Source organism: Lupinus angustifolius, chromosome LG07 (genome assembly GCF_001865875.1).
Source record: "Lupinus angustifolius cultivar Tanjil chromosome LG07, LupAngTanjil_v1.0, whole genome shotgun sequence".
NCBI lineage: Eukaryota > Viridiplantae > Streptophyta > Magnoliopsida > Fabales > Fabaceae > Lupinus > Lupinus angustifolius.
The window spans coordinates 7478461-7505416 of NC_032015.1; the positions used below are offsets into that span (position 1 = coordinate 7478461).

At 32.4% G+C, this 26956-nt stretch overlaps 2 protein-coding genes across 4 annotated transcripts in view; one reads left to right on the forward strand and one right to left on the reverse strand.

Annotated features, from left to right (window-relative positions):
* LOC109352114 (probable carboxylesterase 12) overlaps positions 9316-26956 on the reverse strand; it is a 39213-nt gene continuing 21572 nt past the window's right edge. The window contains exon 2 of one of the 2 annotated variants that reach the window (XM_019593930.1): positions 9316-10584. In XM_019593930.1, the coding sequence (XP_019449475.1) occupies positions 9384-10584 (1201 nt within the window). In that variant the 3' untranslated portion in view covers positions 9316-9383. Of the gene's footprint in view, positions 10630-26956 lie in introns of those variants that run through there. The other variant, XM_019593931.1, reaches the window with a different exon arrangement.
* Positions 14884-26956, forward strand: part of LOC109352115 (probable carboxylesterase 12) — a 19521-nt gene continuing 7448 nt past the window's right edge. The window contains exons 1-2 of one of the 2 annotated variants that reach the window (XM_019593933.1): positions 14884-14951; positions 15123-16076. In XM_019593933.1, coding sequence (XP_019449478.1) covers positions 14927-14951; positions 15123-16072 — 975 coding nt within the window. In that variant the 5' untranslated portion in view covers positions 14884-14926 and the 3' untranslated portion in view covers positions 16073-16076. Of the gene's footprint in view, positions 14952-15122; positions 16141-26956 lie in introns of those variants that run through there. The other variant, XM_019593932.1, reaches the window with a different exon arrangement.

Sequence of the window (26956 nt, forward strand, 5' to 3'; positions counted from 1 at the left end):
CATGCTCATCCTCATCCTCATCCTCCTCCTCCTCGTCCTCATCCTATCCTCATCCTTATTCTACCCTCCTCTTTATCCTAATCCTCTTCCTTATCCTAGCTTCGTCCCCATCCTCATCCTATCCTCATCCTCATGCTCATCCTCATCCTCATCCTCCTCCTCCTCGTCCTCATCCTATCCTCATCCTTATTCTACCCTCCTCTTTATCCTAATCCTCTTCCTTATCCTAGCTTCGTCCCCATCCTCATCCTATCCTCATCCTCATCCTCATCCTCATCTTATCCTCATCCTAACCTCATCCTCCTCCTCCTCCTCCTCATCCTATTCTCATCCTCATCCTATCCTCGTCCTCATCCTCATTCTAATCCTCATCCTTATCCCATCTTCGTCCTCATCCTCTACCTCATCCCATCTTCGTCTTCACCCTCATCCTATCCTCATCTTCATCCTATCCTCCTCCTCATCCTCCTCATCCTCATCCTAATCCTTTCCTCATCCTCAGCCTCCTCCTCCAATTCCTCCTATCCTCATCCTCATCCTATCCTCATCCTCATCCTCATCCTCATCCTCCTCCTCCTCCTCGTCCTCATGCTATCCTCATACTCATTCTACCCTCCTCTTTATCCTCATCCTCTTCCTTATCCTAGCTTGTCCCCATCCTCATCCTATCCTCATCATCATCCTCATCATATCCTCATCCTAATCCTCTTCCCCATCCTCATCCCCATCCTCATCCTAATCCTCATTCTCATCCTCATCTTATCCTCATCCTAACCTCATCCTCCTCCTCTTCCTCCTCATCCTTTCCTCATCCTCATCCTATCCTCGTCCTCATCCTCTATACTGGTTCGGTATACTCGAAAGACACCCTTGGTACAATATTGACGATCTAACAAAGATTAAATTTCAGTAAATTTCTACTTACTGATGATTTCATCTTTTATGGAATCGACCCCCTTTTTACTGTACAAGAATATGTGGAGTTCGACATGTCTGGAAGCACAGGAGAACGTTCTTTTGCTGATATTATTACCAGTATTCGATACTGGATTATTCATAGCATTACTATACCCTCCCTATTCATTGCGGGGTGGCTATTTGTCAGCACGGGTTTAGCTTACGATGTATTTGGAAGTCCCCGCCCAAACGAGTATTTTACAGAGAGCCGACAAGGAATTCCATTAATAACCGGCCGTTTTGATCCTTTGGAACAACTCGATGAATTTAGTAGATCTTTTTAGGAGGCTCAAATGACCATAGATAGGACCTATCCAATTTTTACAGTACGATGGTTGGCTGTTCACGGACTAGCGGTACCCACCGTTTCTTTTTTGGGATCAATATCAGCAATGCAGTTCATCCAACGATAAACCTAATCCGAATTATAGAGCTACGACACAATCAAACCCAAACGAACAAAATGTTGAATTGAATCGTACCAGTCTCTACTGGGGTTTATTACTAATTTTTGTACTTGCTGTTTTATTTTCAAATTATTTCTTCAATTAATAGAAGAAAAGGAAATAGTAAGAATTATCTTATCCCAGTCGGAAAGATATCATTTCATAATTATCTATGACTGTTTATGTCTCTAGCATGACTACTTAATAAAATGTGGAGGAAAGTGGGATAAATGGCCGATACTACTGGAAGGATTCCTCTTTGGATAATAGGTACTGTAAGTGGTATTGTTGTGATCGGTTTAATACAAAAACGTGTTGTCGAAGACCATTATTCCTAATTCTACACAGTTACGCACTCAATAGAAAATAACCTGAATGCATATAGAAACATAACATAACAACAAAATGAATATATGAACACAACTGAATTTATATATTGAACATTAATTACACTGTAATGTTTAAATTGAATTGAATTCCATAAGGTACAATTTGTGCTACAATTTGTGCTAATTAATTGAATTACATTAATTACATAAACCAAATCATATACATTACATTGAATTCCCTAAACTATAATCTGTGCAAAACTAACCTACTATACATTTAGCTATGATTTGTTAACAGTAATAAGTACTAAGTTTGACCATTGTTCTCTAATTTAGTTGACTTCGTCATCTGTATATGATTTGCCATCAATCTTGATTGTATTAGTTGGTCATTGCTGAATGACCCCCTTCACAAATTTCAGCACGTAATAGTCGCAATCTACCTGGTTTGTTTGGCAATGGGTCTACAATTAAAATGAAGTAAACATATAAGTATAACATTAGTTTGTCATTACACATATAATTGTTTGGGATGATTTGTGTCAATACCTTTATACGAGTCCACCTAATTTTGGGATTTGGTATCTTGTTTCTAGCACGATTACAAATTCTGTAAACTCTCGTCACACTAAACAATAGAAAATATACTTCATTACTAAACAAAAAATGAAAGTGAAAGTGTAACTAAAAGTTTAAATGAGTAGTCCACTTACCTAGAATACATCTCTTTCATAACAGCGTAGTTGTTCATATCACCATGTGCCAATGAGTCAAAGTAGTATATTTCTTCATTGACCCGATTGATGGCAACCAAAACCCAATGATGCCTAACAAGACATATGTACATGGTTAGGAAATGTTAAGCACAACAAACATATTAAAGAAAGAAATATAAAAGACAAGTAAAAAATGTTCACCCAATATTAAAAGGTGCAATAAATAAATCTGCATTTTCTTTATGATGGAGGAGATTATCTATAATTCGTTATGTTTTTTCCTCAATTTCATTTTTGTCACCCGACATCAAAGCAACAACGAATACTCATTGCTTGTATTTTGTATTGTGTTGATGTTTAATAAAACAAACTTCTAGCCTGTATTAATGTGTCTGTGTTGTTTAGAATGTATAAATATATGTTCAATTGAAAATGTATGTTCTACTAATAAATATTAATTTATACAAATCAACAGCGAAGATTAGGGGAAGTCCTGACATGTGCTATTGTAAAAGATAACTACAACAACGCTTTTTATAGAAAGCATTGTTGTACATTATTAATACAACAACACTATGTATGTGATGCATTATTATATTAAGGTGATGTTTGAGAAAATTTATGAATAATACAACAATGCTTTTCTGTTATTGCGCTGTTTGCTGTTAAATATATGAACTCCAACAACGCAACAATAAGCGTTGTTAATAAGACCTATAAAATGTGTTGTTTATGTAAGACTAAATGACAGCGCTTTGTGGACGATGTGATGTTGTATTGATGTACTATATGACCGCGCTTAGTGGATGATGCGTTGTTGTATTGATACACTATATGACAACGCTTTTTGTTTGTTGCGTTGTGGTATATAATCAATACAAAAACGTTTGTGAAGCGTTGTTAATGATGAACATATACTAATGTGGTCAAACAGAAAGCGCTTGAAAGTGCTGTTATACATAAAAAATAAGTGTTGTTGAACGACAACTCTGGCGTAGTGATTTATCTATCATACAATTAATCATTTTAATGAACTTGTATAGTGGATGTTCTTTGGTATTCCAAGGGGATGGTCGGTATTGGATATCCGAAAGATTGGAGATAGTAGGAAGTATTGGACGGAATATCGTGTGACCCGCTGGAGGAGGTATCTGAAAAGATTCTCCAGTGATCAAGTCACTAAAGTGTTTTTAGAGAGAGAATGAAAGTAAATAAGAGCGAAATTAGAGCAATAGCACTAAGTGTATCAATAAATGGGGGAATAAAAATTAAATATACTCCCTGTGTGAGACTCTATATTTATAGAGTCTGGTGACTGCTGATGTGGTACTCGGCTATTGGCCAACGCATAGTGGGTACTGTAAAACCGTGAATTTTATGTGTATGTTTTATTAATTATTTATTTTAACACCGATTAATTTTAGAAATTAATTGGTATTGAATTAGACTAAAACATAGTTTGAGTGTTAGTCTTGTTTTGGGATTTCCTATTTTGTGGTAAATTTTCGTAATTTTCTGTAACGGAAAGTTTTGGAGCTGTTGGCGGGCCCAAATTCACCTGAATTCGGCCCAATAACGTGTTTTTTGGTTTCGTAACTCAGGAATCGAATTCCGATTGCACCATTGGCTTCAAAATATTATTTTGAGTCAAGATAGACATCAAGTTTTTCCAGAACGCATTTCTAAATACCTTTCACCCCGAATTCCATGTTTCGAAGTTCTAACCGTAAACCAAAGTCGGGAGATTTCTAATATCCGACCGAGTATTAGCCGACAATAATCGAGCATGGTTTATTAGCGAATGTTTCATCGAAAAGGTCACATCGCTTTCATGTAAGAGGTTTGCTTATGGAACAAGCAAAAGTACATATCAACTTACACAAAATCCCTTAAATCACTCATCTACCTCTTACACATCTATTTTTTGGAAGAAACCATTGGTCTTTATCCACTCTCAAATATGATTTCTTGTCCTTCAAAGCCAACACCTAGCTTAGGAGGAAACTCTTGGCATTTTCGCTCTACACTTTAGAATTTTAAGAACTCTTAAGGTAGTTCTTCTTAGTTCTTCATTTTCTTCTTCATTTTGATTCTTCATCTTCTAAAGATCTAATCATTAGATGTTTATGAAATTTTTTTATGATGTTTATATGTATGTTATGAACATTTTCAACCGTTGAAATGTTCTAAAAATCTTCCTAACTCTTGTTATGGTCAAAACTCTAAATAGATATTTTCTTGAGCTTAGAAAGTTATTTTGAAACCATGAACTCTTTGTGTTCATAGGGCTGTTTTTAAGGTTTAAAAAGTTGTTTTAAAGGTGATGATTTTGAAAGGAGCCTTTAAAAATTTTTGAACCATGTAAAGTTTGAAACTTTTCATTTGTTTTTGGCTTGAGAAACCATAGCCTTGAAAAAATGAAAAATAGTTGTTTTTCGGATTTGATGATAGAAATAAATGTTGAAGTAGAATATGGTTAAATGTGATGATATATACATCAAAGGAACCTTTGAGGAGTTTTCTAATCATGCAAAGTTTGGATTATTTTCACTTAATTTTGGCTTGAAAAACCATGGCCTTAGACAAGTTTAGAATAGTATATTTTTAATGATGAGGTTTAGTTGTGTTTCAAAGGGGATGATTTTGTTATCAAAGGAACCTTTATAGTGTTTAATGATAAGTTTAAAGATCAAAACTTTCATTAGCATTAGGTCTAAATCATGACATATATGTGTTTAGGAAAAGTTTAGTTTCTAACTTTGAAATCCAAAATGTTTGTGGATGAGTTGTTGTGAGAAAGTGTAGCTTAGTAAATTTTGAGTTAAAAGGTTGTTTAAGTATGAGATCAACACTAACAAGAATGTGTTGAAATGACCATGGGAAACTATTGTNTAAAATATGGAATCTACTTAAGATGACTTACTTTAAAGTGGTAAGATCAACTTAGAAGATATTGATTTAAAAAGTGTGGACTTTGATTAAGAAACTTACCTTGAAATGGTGAAGTAATGCTTAAAAAGTCTTCATGAAAGTATAAATTTAGGTTGAGATAAGAGTATAAACTTTATGAAAATCTTACCTTGAAAATGTTGGAATTCGGAAATGAGACTTTCGAGGATAAATGATGGTTCAAAAATATGAATCTTGGACCAGATGGATGCAAGCGTTTGAGTTCATAAATGAGTTAAAACAATGTTTTTACCTTAGGGTTATCATGTAATAATCTAATTTGTGAATTACTAAATTATTTTCGTGTGTTTAGTTTCGAAGCTTTCGAAGTCGGACAACCAAACCATTCTCTCGTAAAGGAAATCAAGCGCGACAATCTAAGGCGAGGGAGAATACATCATGACATAGTGGTGTCCGAATATGACACCTAGATCTCCTAAACTATCTCAAAAGTTTAGAGTTATATTTGTGTATTAAGAAAAGGCGAGTCACAACAATGATAGAATCTCACAAGATAAGGAAAAGGCGACTCACAACAATGATAGAATCTCACAAGATATACTCTCTAAAGTGTTTACACTCATGTGTCTTAGGTTGCAAGTGTTTACACTCAAAGCACTTCATGAAAAAAAAACACAACCATAGGCTTGACAAGCCTCTAACATCAACATCATAAGGACATGCATATAAAGATCAAAAGGAATTTTCAAGGTTGTAATGGGGCAAAGGACAATGTAGGATAAATATGGGATATATAGGTAAAACCAAAGGAATAGAGGAGCAATGGGGAATAAGTAAAATGTAAGCAAAAATCAACCCAAAATAAGACCAAATATCTTATTCCAAAGGTGTGGGCATATGAACATCACCTTTTCCTTATTTACCTTAATAAAAACTTTATACAAGTACCTAATATATGTAACACAAATGTTAGTTAATTATAACATATCGCCATGCAAAAGTGAGTAGTTAAGAAAACATAATTTACCTCACATATATACATACAGTAGTTGCACCTAGACAATCACGTTTATATACATTCTGGACTTCAATGATGCCAATATCTTCATCAATATTATCCTCGAATACTTCCTTAGGAATTGATATAATTATCATATCATCTCTCAACTTCTGTACATGCTCCAACAACTGAGTATAGTAGTTGGTAGTCTTCTTGGAGCTCACATCCGTAGTAGATGGCTTTGAGCTCACATCCCCCGAAGATGTCTTAGACTTTTGGGTGCTACTAGGGGTGGAATGTACATTTTCTTGAAATATTCAATAAAAAACATATCAATTATAGATTAATATATATATAATATGAGTGAGCATAAGGTGAAAAATTATACATTAGGAGGAAATACTTGAACAGGGTCTACTCGCCAAGCCACAAAAGTGTCTATAGCCCCTCCAACTGTGAAGATATCTATATCGAGAGGAATTGAAATCACTACATTATCATCGATTGCAATGTCAATCGAGACCTTCACATGATGGCGTTGGATATGTGCATTATGCAGCATAGCATCGGCCGACTTGTGCAGTTTCCCAACACCCACTACTTGGATGGTTGGGGTATCTAGGAAAAGTTTGCAAGTTGCAAGAACTGATTTCCTGTACATAAGTTAAAACATATAATTAGTTAACGACTAAATTAAAATAAGTTAACTAAATTACCTCAGGGAGAATCAGAATGAGAATGTTATAAGGTGCACGTGTGCAACTCTCATTGACGGTTGAAGGAACAATGCAATCATTACTAGCTAGTCATTGTCACTCAGCTTCCTTCGCCTTCACTGATTTCTCAAATTCATTTAACCGTTGCATGAGATCATCTAATTGATTTTGAACCTGACTCATTTGGGCTTTGGTTGCACGCTTTGGATGGGGTACAAATGTTTGCTGGCTAACCCCAAATCCTGCACCTCGAATACGGCCAGGGTAGATAGAAAATATTGCCGCTTCTTGAACTTCCTCATTGTCGATGACACCATTCTTGTTCTTACGGGCATCCATCCATAAAACATCAAGTTCTACTCCATGTAGAGTCATAGGTGTATCGCTTTTGTTCTCCAACTAAGAAAACATAACCAATAATAATGTAATTAGATATATATGCATACAAAACATAACCAATAAAGTACTTACAAATTAACAATACTTACAATTTTTTCCTCGATTTTTACACTAAATTCCCTATACAAACTAAAGTAGTCTTTTATTTGCTCTTCTTCATCTTCTTCTCATACTTTATAGAAAGTCATGAGCTTTTATTACGTTGTTCATAAAGTAGAGTTTATATTTGTTCTTTAAGTATTTTATGAAGGCATAACTAAAGGGGATGATAATAAAATCCTATGAACCTTTATGTTATTTTTGACTTTTTTAAATCTTCAAATTTCTTTCTTGTTCTTAGATGGAAAAACTATATCTTTGGACAAGGTTAGATGGATTTTCCATTTATTTGGGACATTTTGACTTATTTTGATCGAGTCAATTTAAAGTCATAAAAAGTCACTTTACTATTGCCCTAGTTTTGTGCTTTTTATAATTTTTCACAAGAAAATGATGCCAACTCCAAAAATTACCCCAATTTGGACTTCTTGTGACTTTCCAGTACCCCAGTGTGAGATAATCTGAGTCATTCTTCTATTCAAATTGATTTGGTAAACTTGGACTATAAGACTTTAGATCATGAATCATCTTAAAACCTGGTAGCATCTTCTTAACAAACCAACTTTGACAATATCTTTTAATATTATTTTAATAATTATTTGTTATCTCACTTTTAAATTCAAATTAGTTTGTTAGTCTATTTTGTTTATTTAAAATAAATCTGATTTTTTTTTATAAAAATTGGATAAAATAAAATAAATTATTTTTTATGCATTAATATTTAAAATTCTGAAAACACTAAATAAATAAATAAATAGAAACACATGTTTTCTCTTTTTTTTTTTTAGAATAGGAGCATGGGCTCATGGAAGTCCATTTCTAATTCCAAATTTTTGGAAAAAAATAATGTGTGTAGATAGGTTCTATTTTTTTATTAAGTTAATTTAGTTTTGAATTTTTCGGTTAACTCAATCACTTATATTTAGGAACCTTAATAACATTAATTTATTTATTATTATTTTTTGAATTTTCGGTTAACCTAATAACTTAGATTTAAGAACTTAACAACATGGATTTAATATTATTATTTTGTTTTGTTATATATTTTTTTATAAAATGAAGCTTCCAAAACGAATTTCAAGTATTCTTAATTTCTTTAATTTAATTAATTTCTAAAATAATTATAAAAAGTCCATAAAATGATTTTAATTATTTTTACTCATTAAAATTAAGTGAGTCGAAGCTTTTTCTGGGCGGGACAAAAATGAGTGTTCACAATACTAATAGAAGGTGACACAACAAATAGAAATGACTAATCGAAGTTATGAAATTTCGACATCTTAGTAGTAGAATAGTGACTGAATAGGTCATGAAGGATGAAACGACCGTGATACCATGTTAAAATTTATGATAATAAAGATTGATAAAACTAAAATATGAGTCCGTCCAAAAAATTTATTATATAATCATAATGCTCAATCAATTCAAAAATTTACGATCATTACAAAAATTTAGTATATGAATTGTTAATCTTTACGATCATTACAAAAATTTCTGATAAATAAATAAGAATAGCCTATACGCAATACACAAGCTCATTAAAACTATTAATCATATAGATAAATATAGACCATTAAATAATTACTTTTCTGCATAGATATATCGGACACCACAAACAATACATATATTATTGTAAAACTAAATATATAATACAATACACAAACAAAATAGAAAAAATACAATACATTACACGAGATTCAGACCTATTTAGAGTCCAAAAATGATAAGTGTATGCAGTCTAATTATATAAGCGAATATATTGTTTCTAGTATTTAAACTCTTGATTTACTAGTCAAGAGCCTACTACTCTTTTAAACATGTTTAATAAAGGTAACAACATGGTTGAGCAAAACCAAAGCTTCATGAGAGGTTGGCTTGAATATATGAAACACATGGTCCTCTCCCTTAGTTTCAATCACTTCCACAACTCCATTCCACCCCCTCTTTTGAAGCAACTCCTTATAGTACAAACCCCTATCCTTCAAAATATCCTTCTCAGCAACAAATACAAGCATCCTCTTACAACCCAACTTCACTAGATTCGGATCCTTATCCGGGTTAATAAGCGGGTCATCAGAACCACTTGATTTTGGGCTTGCAAAACGCCATAACATATCCACCTTGGGTGCAAATTCTTTACCTGATTCTGATCCAATTCGATCCACTCCCCAAAAATAAGGATTGGCCAAGACAACCCCTTCAAGCTTCACACCAGGTAACCCTTCTAACCCGACCCGAATAGCCATTTGATGAGCCAGATTTGCACCAGCACTGTCCCCAGCAAAAAATACTTTTTCAAAATCTGCATGTTGATTCAGCCACGCATCAGAGCCATTTCCACCAACATGAGAAGCAACCCATTTCAAAGCTAGCCATGAATCTTCATAAGCAATAGGAATTGGGTGTTCTGGGGCCCTTCTATAATGAATAGACACACCAATAACATTAGCCTTTGAAACAACACTTTTGACGTAGTTATGGTAGTTTGGTGAAAAAGGTGTGTATATGATAAAAGCACCCCCATGTAAGTAAACAAAAAGGGGAAGTTTTTGCTTTTGGTTTGAACAATCATCAAGAATGGTTTTAGGCATGAAAATCCTCACAGATATGCCTTCTTTATTGGATATAATGACATCTTTGGACTCAACATTGTTTCTTAGAACAAGTGATGGAGGAACAACCTCTTCACCTTCAAGTCTTTCTACACGACCATTTTTGTATACTTTTATGAGAGGGGAGAGATCAAAAGCTACATCATTGTCTCTAGAAAGAGTAGGAAATCTATGGGGAGAGACAAGTAGAGGAAAAAACAAAAGAAAAAACAAAAGAAAAAACTTATATCCTTTTATATACAGTGAAACAATATTTTTGTTACCGAAAACAAAAGGAAAAAAAGAACTCATCTCTCCGGTACTTGAGAGGATCATCGTCCTTGTAGAAATTGAATTTGGACCCATGGTGGATAATTGTGTAGAATTTGAAGATTTTGATAGCTTAGAGGGAAAGGAAAGGGACTTGAATGATAGGCAGGGAAGAGACAGTGGAAAGAATGCGCAGGTAATAATATTCATGAATTGCTACCTTGGTTTTGTTTGTATATAAAGCTATACTTTTCTATGATGTATAGTGAAGCAAGGCTTACTGATCTCGTTTCCTCTCATTTGCATCGATTGTCGATGAATATAAAAATAGTAAATATAAAAATGTAATAGTTAACTAGAATCGTGTCCTTCATGTGCTTCTACATAGTGTTGAAGTTTACAATGATAAAAATGGATTAAAAACAATTATGAATTAGTTTAAACATTTTATTATATATGTATAAATTGTTGTAGATGATAATATAATAAACTCAAATGATAACTAACTAGATATACAAAAATTATAGATAACTTCAAAAAATGAAACTAATTTAATCTTAATATATAAAAACATGCCCCTCAAGATAAAGCTTAGTAAGCTTTAAACTTGTTATAAAGAGTTCATTTAAAAATGAAAATGACCAAACTCATTATATGTTTCTACAAAATCATCATAAATGTGTTGAAATTGTAAAATCTTTTGGTATAATCACCATGGAATGATCGTTATTGATGAGAAAAAATTCATTAGTGACAAAATTCATAGTTGGAGAAAGTGAACTATTAGAATGATCATTGGTGGAAAGAGAAACTATTAAAATGATTGTTGGTGGAAAAGAAACCACTCATATAATCATCATAGATGAGAAAAGAAATCAACACTAATATATTTTATCAATGGTAAAAAGCACCACTAGAATGATCATCGGTGGGAAGATAACTCATTGGTATAATCAACATCATAAAAGAAGTTAGTGCTAATATAATTCATCACTTAGAGATAAAATATCATTAAAATGATCATCAGTGAGAGGAGAAACCAATGGATATAAAATAAAGAAAATATATTTTGTATTGGAAAATGTTGTTATTTGTTTATTTAGATGACTTTAGGTGAAATTAGGAATTATTAGGTTGAAGAAAAAAGGGAAAAAAATGAATGAATAATAATATAAGATTACACAACAAAGGAAAATGACTAATCAAAATTCTGAATTTTCTACATCTCAGTAACATCATAGTGGTCGAATAGTTCGCAGATGATGAAACTACTATAATACTATGTTGAAGTTTATGATGGTAAAGATTGATCAAACTTTAAAATGAGTTAATCCAAAAAAATTATTATATAAGCCAAAGTTGTTGTAAATGATAAGATGATAAAACTAAATAATAAATAACGAGATAAATATAAATTATAGATAAATTCAAACAAAATAAAACTAATTTAATCTTAGATAAGTCATACTCTATTAATCGAAATATATCTAACCATGTTTTCCAAGGGTATAGAAGGAGAGTAAGTGTATATAAGGCTGAGATTCTCTCTAGTACTAGGCCCAACTTTTGACAGATGATTTTATCTTGTTACATCTATGTTTCTTTGGCTTTTTTCACTTTGTACTTGTTACATCCTCCTCTTTTTTCAATCACTTTCCTCTATCTCTCTTTGTTTTTTCGGTGCCCTTTTAAGATGTGTCTACTTACTAAATCTCTCTTTTATGGTTTAATAGTCCTCTTTCTCAATTTTAACTCACATTTGCCATCAATGTGAGTTAAAGTTAAAAGAGCGGATTATTGAAATTTAAAAGAAAGAATGACTAAGTAGACACAACTTAAAATGATACTGAAAAAACAAAGAGACAGAGAGGGAAATGATTGAAAAAAGAGGAAGAGGTAGCAAGTGTGAAGTGAAAAAGCCAACGGAACAAAGATGTAGCAAGATAAAAGCATCTTTGAATGAGAGATTAGCAAAGTCGATGGACTAAAGAACCTCCTCTCTACCCATTTTTGTCCATGCTAATCATCCACTATGGCATCCTCCGACATGAAGAACCCTCAACAAAATACACAACACCTAATCTCTGAAGATCTCATTTTGGATGAATATGATTCCCTTCATGTCAATGATTACGTAAAATAAACACTATAGTAATTACGTCTTTGAACCACAATATCACAACCTCTATACAATAAGGGCTCATATTGGACTCTTGAAGAATGTGCGGAAAAATATAAAATTAGAGTCTACTATCTATATGCGGTGAGTGAATCATCCATCATTCATTTTTATTATTTTTATTTAAAAGTCAACAATGATTGAAACTTAAGATGAATGATACATCAACAATGTAAAAAATTCTTACATTGTTGGTGCATACATATTTTTCTCATAAAATTATATATTTTTAATTTATTTAATTAAAAAATATAAAAAATTGGTAATAAGGATCATGTGTCCCGAAATCATTATGTCCCTAACTAATAAACTTTATGTAAGTAATATAAAAAAATTATTTTGTGTTTTTAGAATTTTCTTTTTTTAATGAAGTGACATTCTTTCATTAGACTATGATAGGAAATTGAAACATGAATGAAGACATGTGATATCTGTCCAAAATTTGGACCCATGTTTTTTTGGATGAAAGTGTCAAAATCTGGGTCGAGCACTAGAGAGAATCTCAGTCCCCTCTACACCAACCCTTGAAAAACATGGTTAGCAATATTTGAATTTTGTGATACTATCAAGGTGTATCATCACCTTTAAGGTAAACAACTAATCTATTTTGGGGTTTGTGGCTAACCCTTCCAACAAGTATCGCTCTCGGTAATCGAACATTTGACATTTTGGACATCCCGAGGATCTAACGAGGTCTTACACCACTAGATCAATGTCTTGTTGGTAACTATATTTGGATTAATGAAGTATGATCTTATTTAAGATTAAATTAATTTCATTTTACTTGAATTGATCAGTAATTTATGTTTATCTAGTTAGTTATTATTTGTGGTTATTATCATATCATTTGTAACAACTTATGTTTATATAATATATATTTTGGATTAACTCATATGTGAGTCTGATCAATCTTTACCATCATAAACTTCAACATGATATTAGAGTGATTTCACCATTCGTGACAAATTATATTAGGTCACTATTCTAGTGCAGCGATGTCAAAAAATCATAACTCTAATTAGTCATTTCCCTTTGTTGTAAAATCTTTTGTTATTATTTATTCATTTTTCTTCAGCTTAATAATTTCCAATTTGACGCAAAAGTGATTCAAATTTATTGATTTCTCCTCTAAGTGATAAACTTTTTGATGATATTTTATCTCTAAGTGATGAATTATATGAGAACTAACTTCTTCCAGTTCACATTGGTGGTCATTCTGGTGTTGATTACGACTGAGTTCTCTCCCCACCAATGATCTTTCGGGTGGTGTTTTTTCCTTAAGTTAACAAATTATGTTAATGATAGTTTCTTTTCCTATCGAAAATTATACTGATGGTGATTATACGAGTGATTTCTTTTTCTAGCAATGATCATTCATTGGTTTCTCTTTCCACCAATGATCATTCATTGGTTTCTCTTTCCACCAACAATCATTCTAGTGGTTCACATTATCCAAAATGATGAATTTTGTCACAAATCAATTCTTTTCTCGTCCATAATGATCATTCCATGGTTGTTATAAAAAAAACATTTCGCAATTACAACACATTTCTAATAATTTTGTGGAACCATATAATTAGTTTGACTATTTTCATTTTAAAAGAAATTCTTTGTAACGAGCTAAAAGCTTTAGTTTGAGGGGTGAGCTAGATATATTTGGATTTTTTGTACTACCGATGGTGTACACTCATCTTTTTGATAAGAAACTAATCTCTTTCAAAGTGTATGACTACTCCTCCAAACAATTGTCGCTTCCAAGAATTGAATCATTAACCTTTAGGTCAATTTGAGATCTAGCAGGTCTTACACAACTAAATCAACATCTTGTTGTAGATATATTTGGATTGATAGAGCATGATCTTCTTTAAGATTAAGTTGATTTCAATTTATTTGTATTTATCTATAATTTATGCTTATCTAGTTAATTAGTTTTTAGATTTAACATCCTATCATTTATAACAATTAATACTTATATAATAAATTGTTTTAACTAATTCTTATTTGGGTTTGATCAATTTTTATCATCATAAACTTAAATTTTCTAAGAACACATGAAAGACATAGTTCTAGTCAACTCTTACCTTTCTATATTTCTATATTCATCGATAGTTGACGATAAAGGAAAATGAAAGGAAACGAGATTATTAAGCCTTGCTTCACTACACATCATCAAAAAAATCTTTATATACAAACAAAACCAAGCTAGCAATTCAAGAATATTATTATCCATTCCTTCCAACTATCTCTTCACTGTCTACCATTCAAGTCTCTTTCCCTTCCCTCTAAGCTATCAAACTCAACACAATTTTCCACCATGGATCTAAATTCAATTTCTACAGGGACCATGATCCTCTCCTGTACTAAACAGAAAAATTTATTTTTTCCTTTTATTTTCAGCAGTAAAAATGTTGTTTCTTTGTATATAAAAGGATATAAGTTTTTTCTTTTGTTTTTTCTTTTGTTTTTTCCTCTACTTGTCTCTCCCCATAGATTTCCTACTCTTTCTAGAGACAATGATGTAGCTTTTGATCTCTCCCCTCTCATAAAAGTATACAAAAATGGTCGTGTAGAAAGACTTGAAGGTGAAGAGGTTGTTCCTCCATCACTTGTTCTAAGAAACAATGTTGAGTCCAAAGATGTCATTATATCCAATAAAGAAGGCATATCTGTGAGGATTTTCATGCCTAAAACCATTCTTGATGATTGTTCAAACCAAAAGCAAAAACTTCCCCTTTTTGTTTACTTACATGGGGGTGCTTTTATCATATACACACCTTTTTCACCAAACTACCATAACTACGTTAAAAGTGTTGTTTCAAAGGCTAATGTTATTGGTGTGTCTATTCATTATAGAAGGGCCCCAGAACACCCAATTCCTATTGCTTATGAAGATTCATGGCTAGCTTTGAAATGGGTTGCTTCTCATGTTGGTGGAAATGGCTCTGATGCGTGGCTGAATCAACATGCAGATTTTGAAAAAGTATTTTTTGCTGGGGACAGTGCTGGTGCAAATCTGGCTCATCAAATGGCTATTCGGGTCGGGTTAGAAGGGTTACCTGGTGTGAAGCTTGAAGGGGTTGTCTTGGCCAATCCTTATTTTTGGGGAGTGGATCGAATTGGATCAGAATCAGGTAAAGAATTTGCACCCAAGGTGGATATGTTATGGCGTTTTGCAAGCCCAAAATCAAGTGGTTCTGATGACCCGCTTATTAACCCGGATAAGGATCCGAATCTAGTGAAGTTGGGTTGTAAGAGGATGCTTGTATTTGTTGCTGAGAAGGATATTTTGAAGGATAGGGGTTTGTACTATAAGGAGTTGCTTCAAAAGAGGGGGTGGAATGGAGTTGTGGAAGTGATTGAAACTAAGGGAGAGGACCATGTGTTTCATATATTCAAGCCAACCTCTCATGAAGCTTTGGTTTTGCTCAACCATGTTGTTACCTTTATTAAACATGTTTAAAAGAGTAGTAGGCTCTTGACTAGTAAATCAAGAGTTTAAATACTAGAAACAATATATTCGCTTATATAATTAGACTGCATACACTTATCATTTTTGGACTCTAAATAGGTCTGAATCTCGTGTAATGTATTGTATTTTTTCTATTTTGTTTGTGTATTGTATTATATATTTAGTTTTACAATAATATATGTATTGTTTGTGGTGTCCGATATATCTATGCAGAAAAGTAATTATTTAATGGTCTATATTTATCTATATGATTAATAGTTTTAATGAGCTTGTGTATTGCGTATAGGCTATTCTTATTTGTTTATAAGAATTTTTGTAATGATAGTAAAGATTAACGATTCATATACACAAATGAACAATGAAGTGTGAACCAATGGTATTTATAAAAATTGGGGTAGATATATTTGAGTTGATTGAGCATTATGATTATATAATAAATTTTTTTGGACGGACTCATATTTTAGTTTTATCAATCTTTATTATCATAAATTTTAACATGGTATCACAGTCGTTTCATCCTTCATGACCTATTCAGTCACCGTTCTACTACTAAGACGTCGAAATTTCATAACTTCGATTAGTCATTTCTATTTGTTGTGTCACCTCCTATTAGTATTGTGGACACTCATTTTTATTCAGCTCAGAAAAAGCTTAAAACGTTTTAAATAAAAATAATAAAATGACTTTACTTAATTTTAATGAGTAAAAATAATTAAAATCATTTTATGGACTTTTTATAATTATTTTAGAAATTTATTAAATTAAAGAAATTAAGAATACTTGAAATTCTTTTTGGAAACTTAATTTCATAAAAAAAATATATAACAAAAAAAAATAATAATATTAAATCCATGTTGTTAAGGTTCCTAAATCTAAGTTATTAGGTTAACCGAAAATTCAAAAAATATTAATAAATAAATCAATGTTGTTAAGGTTCCTAAATATAAGTGATTGAGTTAACCGAAAAATTCAAACTAAATTAACTTAATAAAAAAAAATAGAACCTATCTACACACATAATTTTTTTCCAAAAATTTTGAATTAGAAATGGACTTCCATCGGCCCATGCTCCTATTCTAAAAAAAGAGAGAAAAAATGTGTTTCTATTTATTTATTTTGTGTTTTCAGAATTTTAATTATTAATGCATAAAAAATAATTATTTTTATTTTATCCATCTTTTATAAAAAAAGTTCAGATTTATTTTAAATAATTAAATAAGCAAAATAAACTAACAAACTAATTTGAATTTAAAAATGAGATAACAAAAAATTATTAAAATAATATTAAAAGATATGGTCAAACTTGGTTTATTAAGAAGATGCTACCAGGTTTTAAGATGATTCATGGTCTAAAATCTTACAGTCCAAGTTTACAAAATCAATTTGAATAGAAGAATGACTCAGATTATCTCACACTGGGGTACTGGAAAGTCACAATAAGCCCAAACTGGGGCAATTTTCGGAGTTAGCATCATTTTCTTGTGAAAATTTATAAAAAACACAAAACTAGGGCAATTGTAAAGTGACTTTTTATTACTCTAAATTGACTCGATCAAAATAAGCCAAAATGTCTCCAATAAAGGGAAAATTCATCTAACCTTGTCCAAAGATATAGTTTTTTCATCTAAGAGCAAGAAAGAAATTTCAAGATTTACAAAAGTCAAAAACAACATAAAAGTTCATAGGATTTTATTATCATCCCCTTTAGTTATGCATTCATAAAATACTAAAAGAACAAATATAAACTCTACTTTATGAACAACATAATAAAAGCTCATAATTTTCTATGAAGTATGAGAAGAAGATGAAGAAGATGAAATAAAAGACTACCTTAGTTTGTATAGGAAATTTAGTGCAAAAATGAGAGAATAGGGTGAGGTATTTATAGGAGAGCCTAACTGATGTAAACCCTCCTAGGGCAGCCTTTGATTCCAAAGGCAAGATAAGTCATGATGGTCCTACAACTAGAGCCAAAGCCAAGGCAGGGATCCTTAAAGTCTCAAAGGATACAATTGACCCAGGAGAGGGTATGTGAGGAGGACATTTATGTCCTTAGGTCACTTTCTACTTAGGCTTATTTTATTTTCATTGTTCAAATAAATGAGATTGCATTCTCATATAGTCTTAGGTTTATTTTCATTCAAGTATTTTTAGTATTTAATTCATGTATTATGGGTTGGGAATTATTTGTTACATTGGTCCATATTCATGACCAAGTAGTTTACTTAGGTTCAAGGGTAAGCCTTTCACGTGGCTAGGGCATATGGAAGTCAAGGCATGATTTAAGAGAGTATGCACGGTTAGGAACTTGAATTCAAGGGTATATGGCACACGTTTTCAAACTTGGAGATAAAGAGAAGATTATATGAAGATTAAAGAGAGATTAATCAATCTTCCAAATATGCACACGACTAGAAACAAGGAAAGAAGATATGAAGCTCAATCTTTTAAGGTGCACAAGGCAAAAAAATAGGGAATCCTAATCTCATCTCCAACCAACAACAAATCAGATTGGATTCAAATTAAATATGATTAGTTCCTCAAGATGAAGTCAAATTGATCAAGTCTCTTCCTTCTCCTCAACAAATTCGGCCAACCATCCACCAAAACCGAATTACACTCAAGACTAAGTCAAACAAGCAATTCAGCTCAACCAATTGATATTACTTAGGATTTTATTTTTATGTTTATTAGAAGATAATTTGATTTCTATCTTCAATTTTATTTATTCAGCCAAGGCAACTTTGCCTATTTATATTTTGATCAAATTTGAATTGTTTTAGTTGAGAGCACTTCTCCTAAACTCTATCCTTTGGCCGTGGCCATTGATGAGCTTTTATCAAGCTTCTTAAGCTTGTGGCAAGCAACACTTGACTTATCAAGCTTCCATGCTTGTGGCGTCTTCCATCTCATTCCTCTTCCACCTTCTTCCTTATCAAGCCATCACAATCTGCCCTACACTTCCCCACGCCCAAATCAAAAGACAACCCTAACATATAACCCCCAACCGAACCCAACCATCCCTAAATCACCTCATCTCCCATTGATCCGAAACCATACACATCACTTTACCCTAAACAGCCACAAATCATCATCTACAATTACAAGCCAAAAACCCTTAACCCAAACTCCTCCAAACCTAAAACTACCTAACCAAACCGAGGCCATAAAACCTCAAACCATACACAAACCCTAGCCTATTTATACAACCCCAAACCGAAGCAAATCAACCCAAAAATTGCCCTAATTTGACAAAACCGAATTCACACATTCACAAAGCCTAATTTCAAGCTAAACGATCCTATAATTCTAAGGCAGCCCCTTGAGGTTGTCATCAAGTGGTCATCAGAGCTACTTTAGCTTGAGCAATGTCAAGTCCAGAAAGGAGTCCTACGGTTTCACCAAGATCAGCCTCACTAACCGTGAGACTTCAAAACATGAATGTGTCTAATATTGATGGAGTGAGAGGATTTGTTGAATAATTTAGGGGTCTTTGGAAGCTTTTGCATTACTTGTGTAACAAGTAAGTGGCTCATGAAATGATGACTTCTAAATTTATTGATATGATTTAATTTCCCGATAAAAATCGTGTCCGAACATTTTTGGATAATTTCGTGTAGAAATATACAATCTCCTGATTTAGGACATTTCCCCGAAACGTCAAAACTTGAATTTCGAGGTGAAAAAATATCTAGAGATAAATTACGGACAAACTTGATATCTATTTTGACTAGAAATAATATTTCGAAGTCAATGACGAAATCGGAATTCGATTCCGAGTCATGGAATTAAAAAACGGAGCGAAAACTCGATAAAACGACCCGAAATTGTCTCAGAAACTTTTATTCTCCAAAAATCTTGAAAAAATAGGGCAAGCAAGAAAATCATAATACAATACTAAAACCCAATTGAGGTATAGCCTAAAATATTACTTATTAATTTCTATAATTAATCCATTAAGACTAATTACTTAATTAAAAGTGTTTTGAAAAAAACGGTGTGACACACGCTGTTCCCGTGCACTCGCTTCAACACCAAATCACTGCTGTCCGATCCGCTTACCACCCACACCTTCTCGTTGACCAGAGATCCAGACAATTGCAGGACGACACGCATCCCAGATATGGTGCATAACACCAGAAATGTGCTCAAATAGGAACGTGGGATTCCGTGCAGGCGCATCCACAACATGGTTCTATACACGTCCCTCCAAGCATGTCACAGTCCACTATGTGTCCAGCTGAACAAATCCTCCCAACATCCCTCCAATCTCCTTGCTGCCACATGTCCCATATATTTCAGGCAAGCCACACATGATCCAGACCACACAATGCTAAAAGTTTAAATCTTTTGCCATCATGTATGTTTTATTTATCAATTTTATGCATTATAAGGATGATAATAAATATGTAAAATAAATTTTGGGTAAATAATACATACATCATATTGTATAAAAGTTTAATAATGACAGCGTATAGTGAAATAATTTTTTTAAAATAAGGTATGAGCACCCAAAAATTAAAAGGAATCCCATCATTTTAGTAAAATAATCCACAAAATTGTTTTTTCTATTAGCAACCGATTTTTTTATTCTATGAAACTAGTTATATTGGTAAATAATTAAAATTGTGACTAATAAAAAAAAATTGAACATTTTTTATAAATAAAATATGACAATAAGTACTTTTTCAAAAAATAAAATAATTTTAAGAGTTAATCAAAGATGGAGAGAAGATCACCACATATGCCTCTTTCTTCTCAAATCATCTTCGAAAGGTCACGCTACGTCGCTTCTTTTCAACCGATTAAAACTCAAAAACGACTAAATTCTATTTTCTTAATAAAATAAATGATAAAAATTAACCAAATAAAAACTTTTTTACCAATAAATAAACATGCAAAATAAATATTTTGACTAAACAATATTCCTTAATTAAAACACACTCAACCAACAAACTTTTTTCTACCTAAGGAACTACATAGCCTTGATTCCCCAACTAAAAGAGGAACACATAGGACCAATGTCAATCTTGTCAAACACAATAATAAAAATAAATAAATTTGTTCCTTTTAATAATTAATTAACTAACCAGATAATTTAATAATAAAAAATAAATAATAAATCATATATTTTAGTGAAGCTTATCGCCTAAGGCGGGAGGGTAGGATGTTAATACCTTCCTTACCGTGTAACCGACTCCCGAACAAGGATATTAAACATCCAAAGCCCAATATAATTGGGTTTAATAGATTTTTCTACATTTTTAATTATAAAATGTAGTGTCAACTCTAAATAAGTCGTGCAATCGAAAATTGAGGCGCGACAAGTATTCATTCATTTTTTTTCTTCAACCTAATAATTTGAAATTTTATAGAAAAGTCATACAAATAAAAAAGTAGCAAAGTGATCCAATAAAAAAAATACATTTTCTTCGTTTTATATTTATTGGTTTCTCCTCTCATTGATGATCATTTAGATGACATATTATCTCTAAGTGACGAATTATATTAACATTAATTTCTTTTCCAATCGATGAACATTCCGATGGTGATTATATCACTCAGTTTTCTTCTTACCAATGATCATTTTGGTGGTGTTTTTTCTCATTGACAAATTATGTTAGTGGTGATTTCTTTTCTCATCGATGATTATTCTGATGATGATTATATCAGTGATTTATTTTTCTACCAACAATCATTTTAGTGGTTTTTCTTTCCACCAACGATTATTTTAGTGGTTCACTTTTTCCATATGATGAATTTTGTCACCAATATGTTCTTTTCTCATTAGTAATAATTATTTTATGGTAGTTATACCAAATAAAATTGCAATTATATCTCATTTTTGTTGATTTTGTGAAGCCATATTATTAGTTTGATTAATTTCATTTTGAAAGAATTCTTTATAATAAACTTAAAGGTTACTAAGCTTTAGTTTGAGGGGCATGTTAGATATATTTGGGTCAAGTTATTTCCATTTTATTTGAATTTATATATAATTTAGGTTTATCTAGTTAGTTATTATTTAGGTTTATCATCCTATCATTTGTAACAATTTATATAATAAATTGTTTGGACTAACTCATATTTGAGTTTGACTAATCTTTACTATCATAAACTACAATAGAAAGATCTTAAGAATATAGATTTTCAATTATATTCCATATATCAATAGAAAATTTAATGTCATTGATTTTTTCATAAAATTATAGTATTATATTTATTTAATATTACTAGTTTTAAGAACAAAACAATAAATGTAGTGAAATTGTGTAACAGAATCAAAGGAAAACAATGTAATTAATGGTGGGTAAAAAATGCAAAATATTTTATGAAAATAATCACCAAATATATTCTAGAAGGTAAGTATAATAAGGGTAAGAGAAATATTATCAATATTTTTTAATTTTATTTTATAAAATCTTCATTTTTTTTTACACCAAATGAAGTATTAAAAAATGTTTTCTATAGATTGTATATTTAGATTATCATTATTGCTAACTAGTATGTTGACCGACACGATTGTCGATTCATATTAATATTTTTTATGTTATAGATGTATCATCTTCCTCTTAATAGAGACTGCAGATTATTTAAGAAAAAAAAATTAAATATAAAAAATACGACATAGAAACTCAATAAAGATTGAATATATATAAAATAATAAAATTGAATTTGTGGTAAGTGGCGTGATATACACAAAGCTTTTGCAAATTTCTTACCTCTTGCCTCTAATAATCAGAGAGACGTTGAATACTTTTATGTGTGCTACTTTAATTATCAAATGTGTTCTTCTGGGGTTGATGAGAGAAGATGTGGAAGAGTGTTGATGAATTGATGAAAATAATGAAATGTGTGGAAGTTTATGCTCTTGAGGTAACCAAATATTATGGGATTATTGGCTTTTTATTGTATTTGACTGCTAGCCGCCCCGATATTATGTTTAGCGTTTGTATGGGTGCTAGACTTCAAGCTTTGCCAAAATAATCACATTATATTGTTGTTAAACATATCATGAGATATTTAAAAGGAACAATAAATATGGATTATGGTATCCTAGAGATGCCTCTTTATCCTTGGTAGGTTACTCTAATTCTGACTTGTCATCTATTATGAAGTTCCTTGGTGGCATGGCATAGCAAAAAGCAAGTGTGCGTTGCTTTGTCCACCGTAGAAGCAGAATACATTGTCGTTGGCGTGTGTTGCGCTCAAATCCTTTGGATGAAGCAGCAATTTAAGGACTTTGGGCTTAAATTAGAAAATATCCACATTAAGTGTGATAATACGAGTGTCATCAACCTTTCCAAGAATCCGTCTTGCATTCAAGAACCAAGCATATTGAAATAAGGCATCATTTTTTGCGTGGTCATGTTAAAAAAGGTGATTGTATGCTAGAATTTGTAGAAACATCTAAGCAATTAGCGGATATTTTCACCAAGCCCCTCTCACGAGATACTTTCTATGTTCTTCGAAGAGAACTAGGAATCCTTGATGAAAAATATCTTGATTAAGCTTATGTTATTGCCTTGCATGATTATTTGCCTTGTATGCTTCAAAATGAAAACATGTTGAATGCTAGCTATTCCTTGTATGATCCATGATTCTGTAAATAAGCTCTTATATATATGTGACTGCTCAAAATTGCATTTTTTTTAGGTTTGAAATCCTTGCATGCCTTTGAAACATCCAAAACATTGTATCTGATGCATTTAATCAATTAAGTCCCTATGTTAATCGATTACCTGGGTGAAATTTTTCAAAACCTGTTATTTTTAACTCAGGTTAATAGATTAAGACAAGAATTTAATCGATTAGCGACACTAGTATAACAGAAACAGAGGCGTTTCTAGACATTTTTCAAAACCTGCATCATCCCCTTTTCTCTCAAATCTCAGAGGAACAAGTTCAACATCATCCCTAAACTCTAACCTAGCCTAAACTGAATACTCCAACCCCTTTTCCACTCCACAAACCTTCTTCTCCATCACCAATTTCCAAAGAAATCTGGTTCCCCAAATTCCAAACCCTAAGTTAGGTTTTCCTTAAATCCCTCCCTTAAACCTTCAACTCAGTTTGGTTTTAAGCTAAAATGGAGAGAGGACGTGCAAAGAGAGTTAAGACAACCGCTCAACGTCCACTAAATGCTCCATAACTCGTGCCATCAAGTCAACAGGCAAGGCAGGACCGTGGAGACCCGTATTACTCGTTGATTCTGCAAGAAACCCGGTTTCTTAAATTTCAGGGAAGGAAACCCACATACATAAGGTTTGCGAATCTGACTTGCTTTGCGGAACAGAACTTTGATTTTTCACATGATTTGAAAGGACAAGGGGTTGTCCCCTTCTTGGAACTGAAATGTGATATCTACCCTGCTTTAGTTAGGGAATATTATGCGAATTTTAGATATAAGGATGGAAAGTATTGGTCGATGATTGCTGGAAAATTGTTTGAGCTGAATGAGGATATATTCATGAACGTGGGTGGTTTATCGTGTAATGATGCTAGCTTAGGAGATTGCGGATGGGAAAACAACAACAATTTTGATGCTTCTGAAATGTCTAAGTCTTGCTTGAGGAGACCTCAGTTGTATGTTCAGGGTGAATTAACAAAAGTTGGGTCATTGTCCGTAGAGAATAGGCTCCTACATTATCTAATTGCCTATATTCTGATTCAGAGGAACACAAATCATGCACAGCCTACCGTGAATGATTTGAGGTTCATGTTTGTTGTAAAGGAGAATATAATGATAAAATTGCTTGAAGAGATTCTGAAGTTCATGTACAGTGTGTCCACTTCATAATCAAGGATGTTTCCCTATAGTATTTTTATTTCGCGCGTTATTGACTATTTGCATATTGATGTTTCTAATACTATAGTTATGGAATGTTCTGATAAGGATCATTTGATTGGTGAGAGTCAGATTCATAAGATGGGCATATATAAGTATGGCAACACATGGCAATATTAGGAGGATTTTAACACTGTGAACCTTGACCCCTCTGGTGAGGATGATCAAGATGATACTCAAGAGCCATATGCTACTACTAAGGGGAAGTCTTATGGACATGCATCACAAGAACCATTTTTTGGACAAGCTTACTTGGATGCTATGGAACAACGTCTCAACAACAGGATGGATCTTCACTTTCAGTCTCTAAAGGACTCATACCATACGGATCTGGAGAATTTTGAGGAGCGTTAGAATGCTTACATTGATAATCATTATAAATCCTTGAGCGACTTCGTTCAGACATCTGCTGATTCAAAAAACAGGAGGTTGTGTGCAGAGTTCAACAAGTTGAGTACCCTCATCAAGGATGGTGGTAGCTCGATCATTCCTGACAACAAAAACCCTCCATCTTATCCCTCGTTAGGAGGCCTTAGATCTTTAGGTTTATCCTTCCTAGTTTATGGACTTTGTTGTTCCTTGTTTCCCTCTTGAGAACTTATCTTTTATTTCATGCTTTTGCATTTATGGATTATAATAACTCTTATCTTTTGCTGATTTGCACTTTACTGCTTTGCAATTGATACAACACTTTAATGATTTCAAATTGTCTTTCTCATGTTTAAATGGTAATTATGTCGCAAATAGGATTCATTTATGTTTAATGGATCTTGATCATGTTTGGTGTATGTATCCATATTCAGTGATTAAGCCTGCTGCTTACTGCACAATTATATCATTGTTTAATCATTACATGCTTTAATTGAATTACCATAGTCTTTCATGCTATTAAATCAATTATGTTGTTGTTTGTTGTCCATTTAATCGATTAAGCCATGTTGTTAATCGATTAAAACATGTTTAAATGTGCATTTGTTCAAGCTTCTTAGAGCTGGTTGATTGATTAATCGTCCAATCTTAATTGATTAATTATAGTCTTCATAACTCTAATAAGTCTTTTGAACTTTGACTAGAATTGAATAATTTTATCCTTTTGATAATGTTAAAGGGGAGAAAGGTTGCTTGTTGTGTTTAATGTATTTGCAGGTTGTATAATAACTTCTGTAATATCATTGCTTACCTAAGGGGGAGCAAATGTGTAACACCGCAAATTTTACGATTTTGAATTATAAGATTTTATTAATATTGTTAATTATTATATTTTCGAAAATGAATTTATGGAAATTTTAGGTAAAGAATTAGACGAAACTCTAGTTGAGTTTTAGTCTTGTAATTCTATTTCCAATTTGGTGATAAATTTTCATTATTTTTGGAGACAGTCGGTTTCGGACCGCTGTCAGGGCCGAATCTCACCAGGTGCGGCTCAAAAAGTGGTTTTTGAGTTTCGTAACTCAGAATCGAATGCTGATTGCGCCGTTGGCTTCATAATTTCATTTCAAGTTAATATAGACCCTGATTACACCCACACCTATTTTCTAAATATTTTTCACTCGGAATGCCGAAATCCGAAATTCTAATCAGATATTAAAATCGGGCGATTTATAATATCGATCGAGTATTGGCCGATAATACTCGGGCATGTTTATCGCACGTATCCGTGAAGTGGTCATTTCGCGTTGGGATGTGAAATTTGCTTTTCCATAAAGCAAACCTCACATCACTTTCTCAAATATCTCATGAGATCATCATTAGCCACCCTAGGAGATTTTGATGATTTCCTAGAGGGAAATCTGATTTCCCTTCCCTCCTTAAATCCTCACACTTCACACTTCACTCTCACACTCTTTCATTTTCAAAGAGAAGGTAAATTCTCTCTTCATCTTTTCCTCTCATTTCTCATTGCTTCTTCCATATTCAATCCTTGATCTCTTAACATTCAACCAATGGATGTTGATGAGATTTAAGTATGTTGTTCATGAGCATGTCAAGAACATATTCAACCGTTGAAATTTTCTAAAACACTTTCT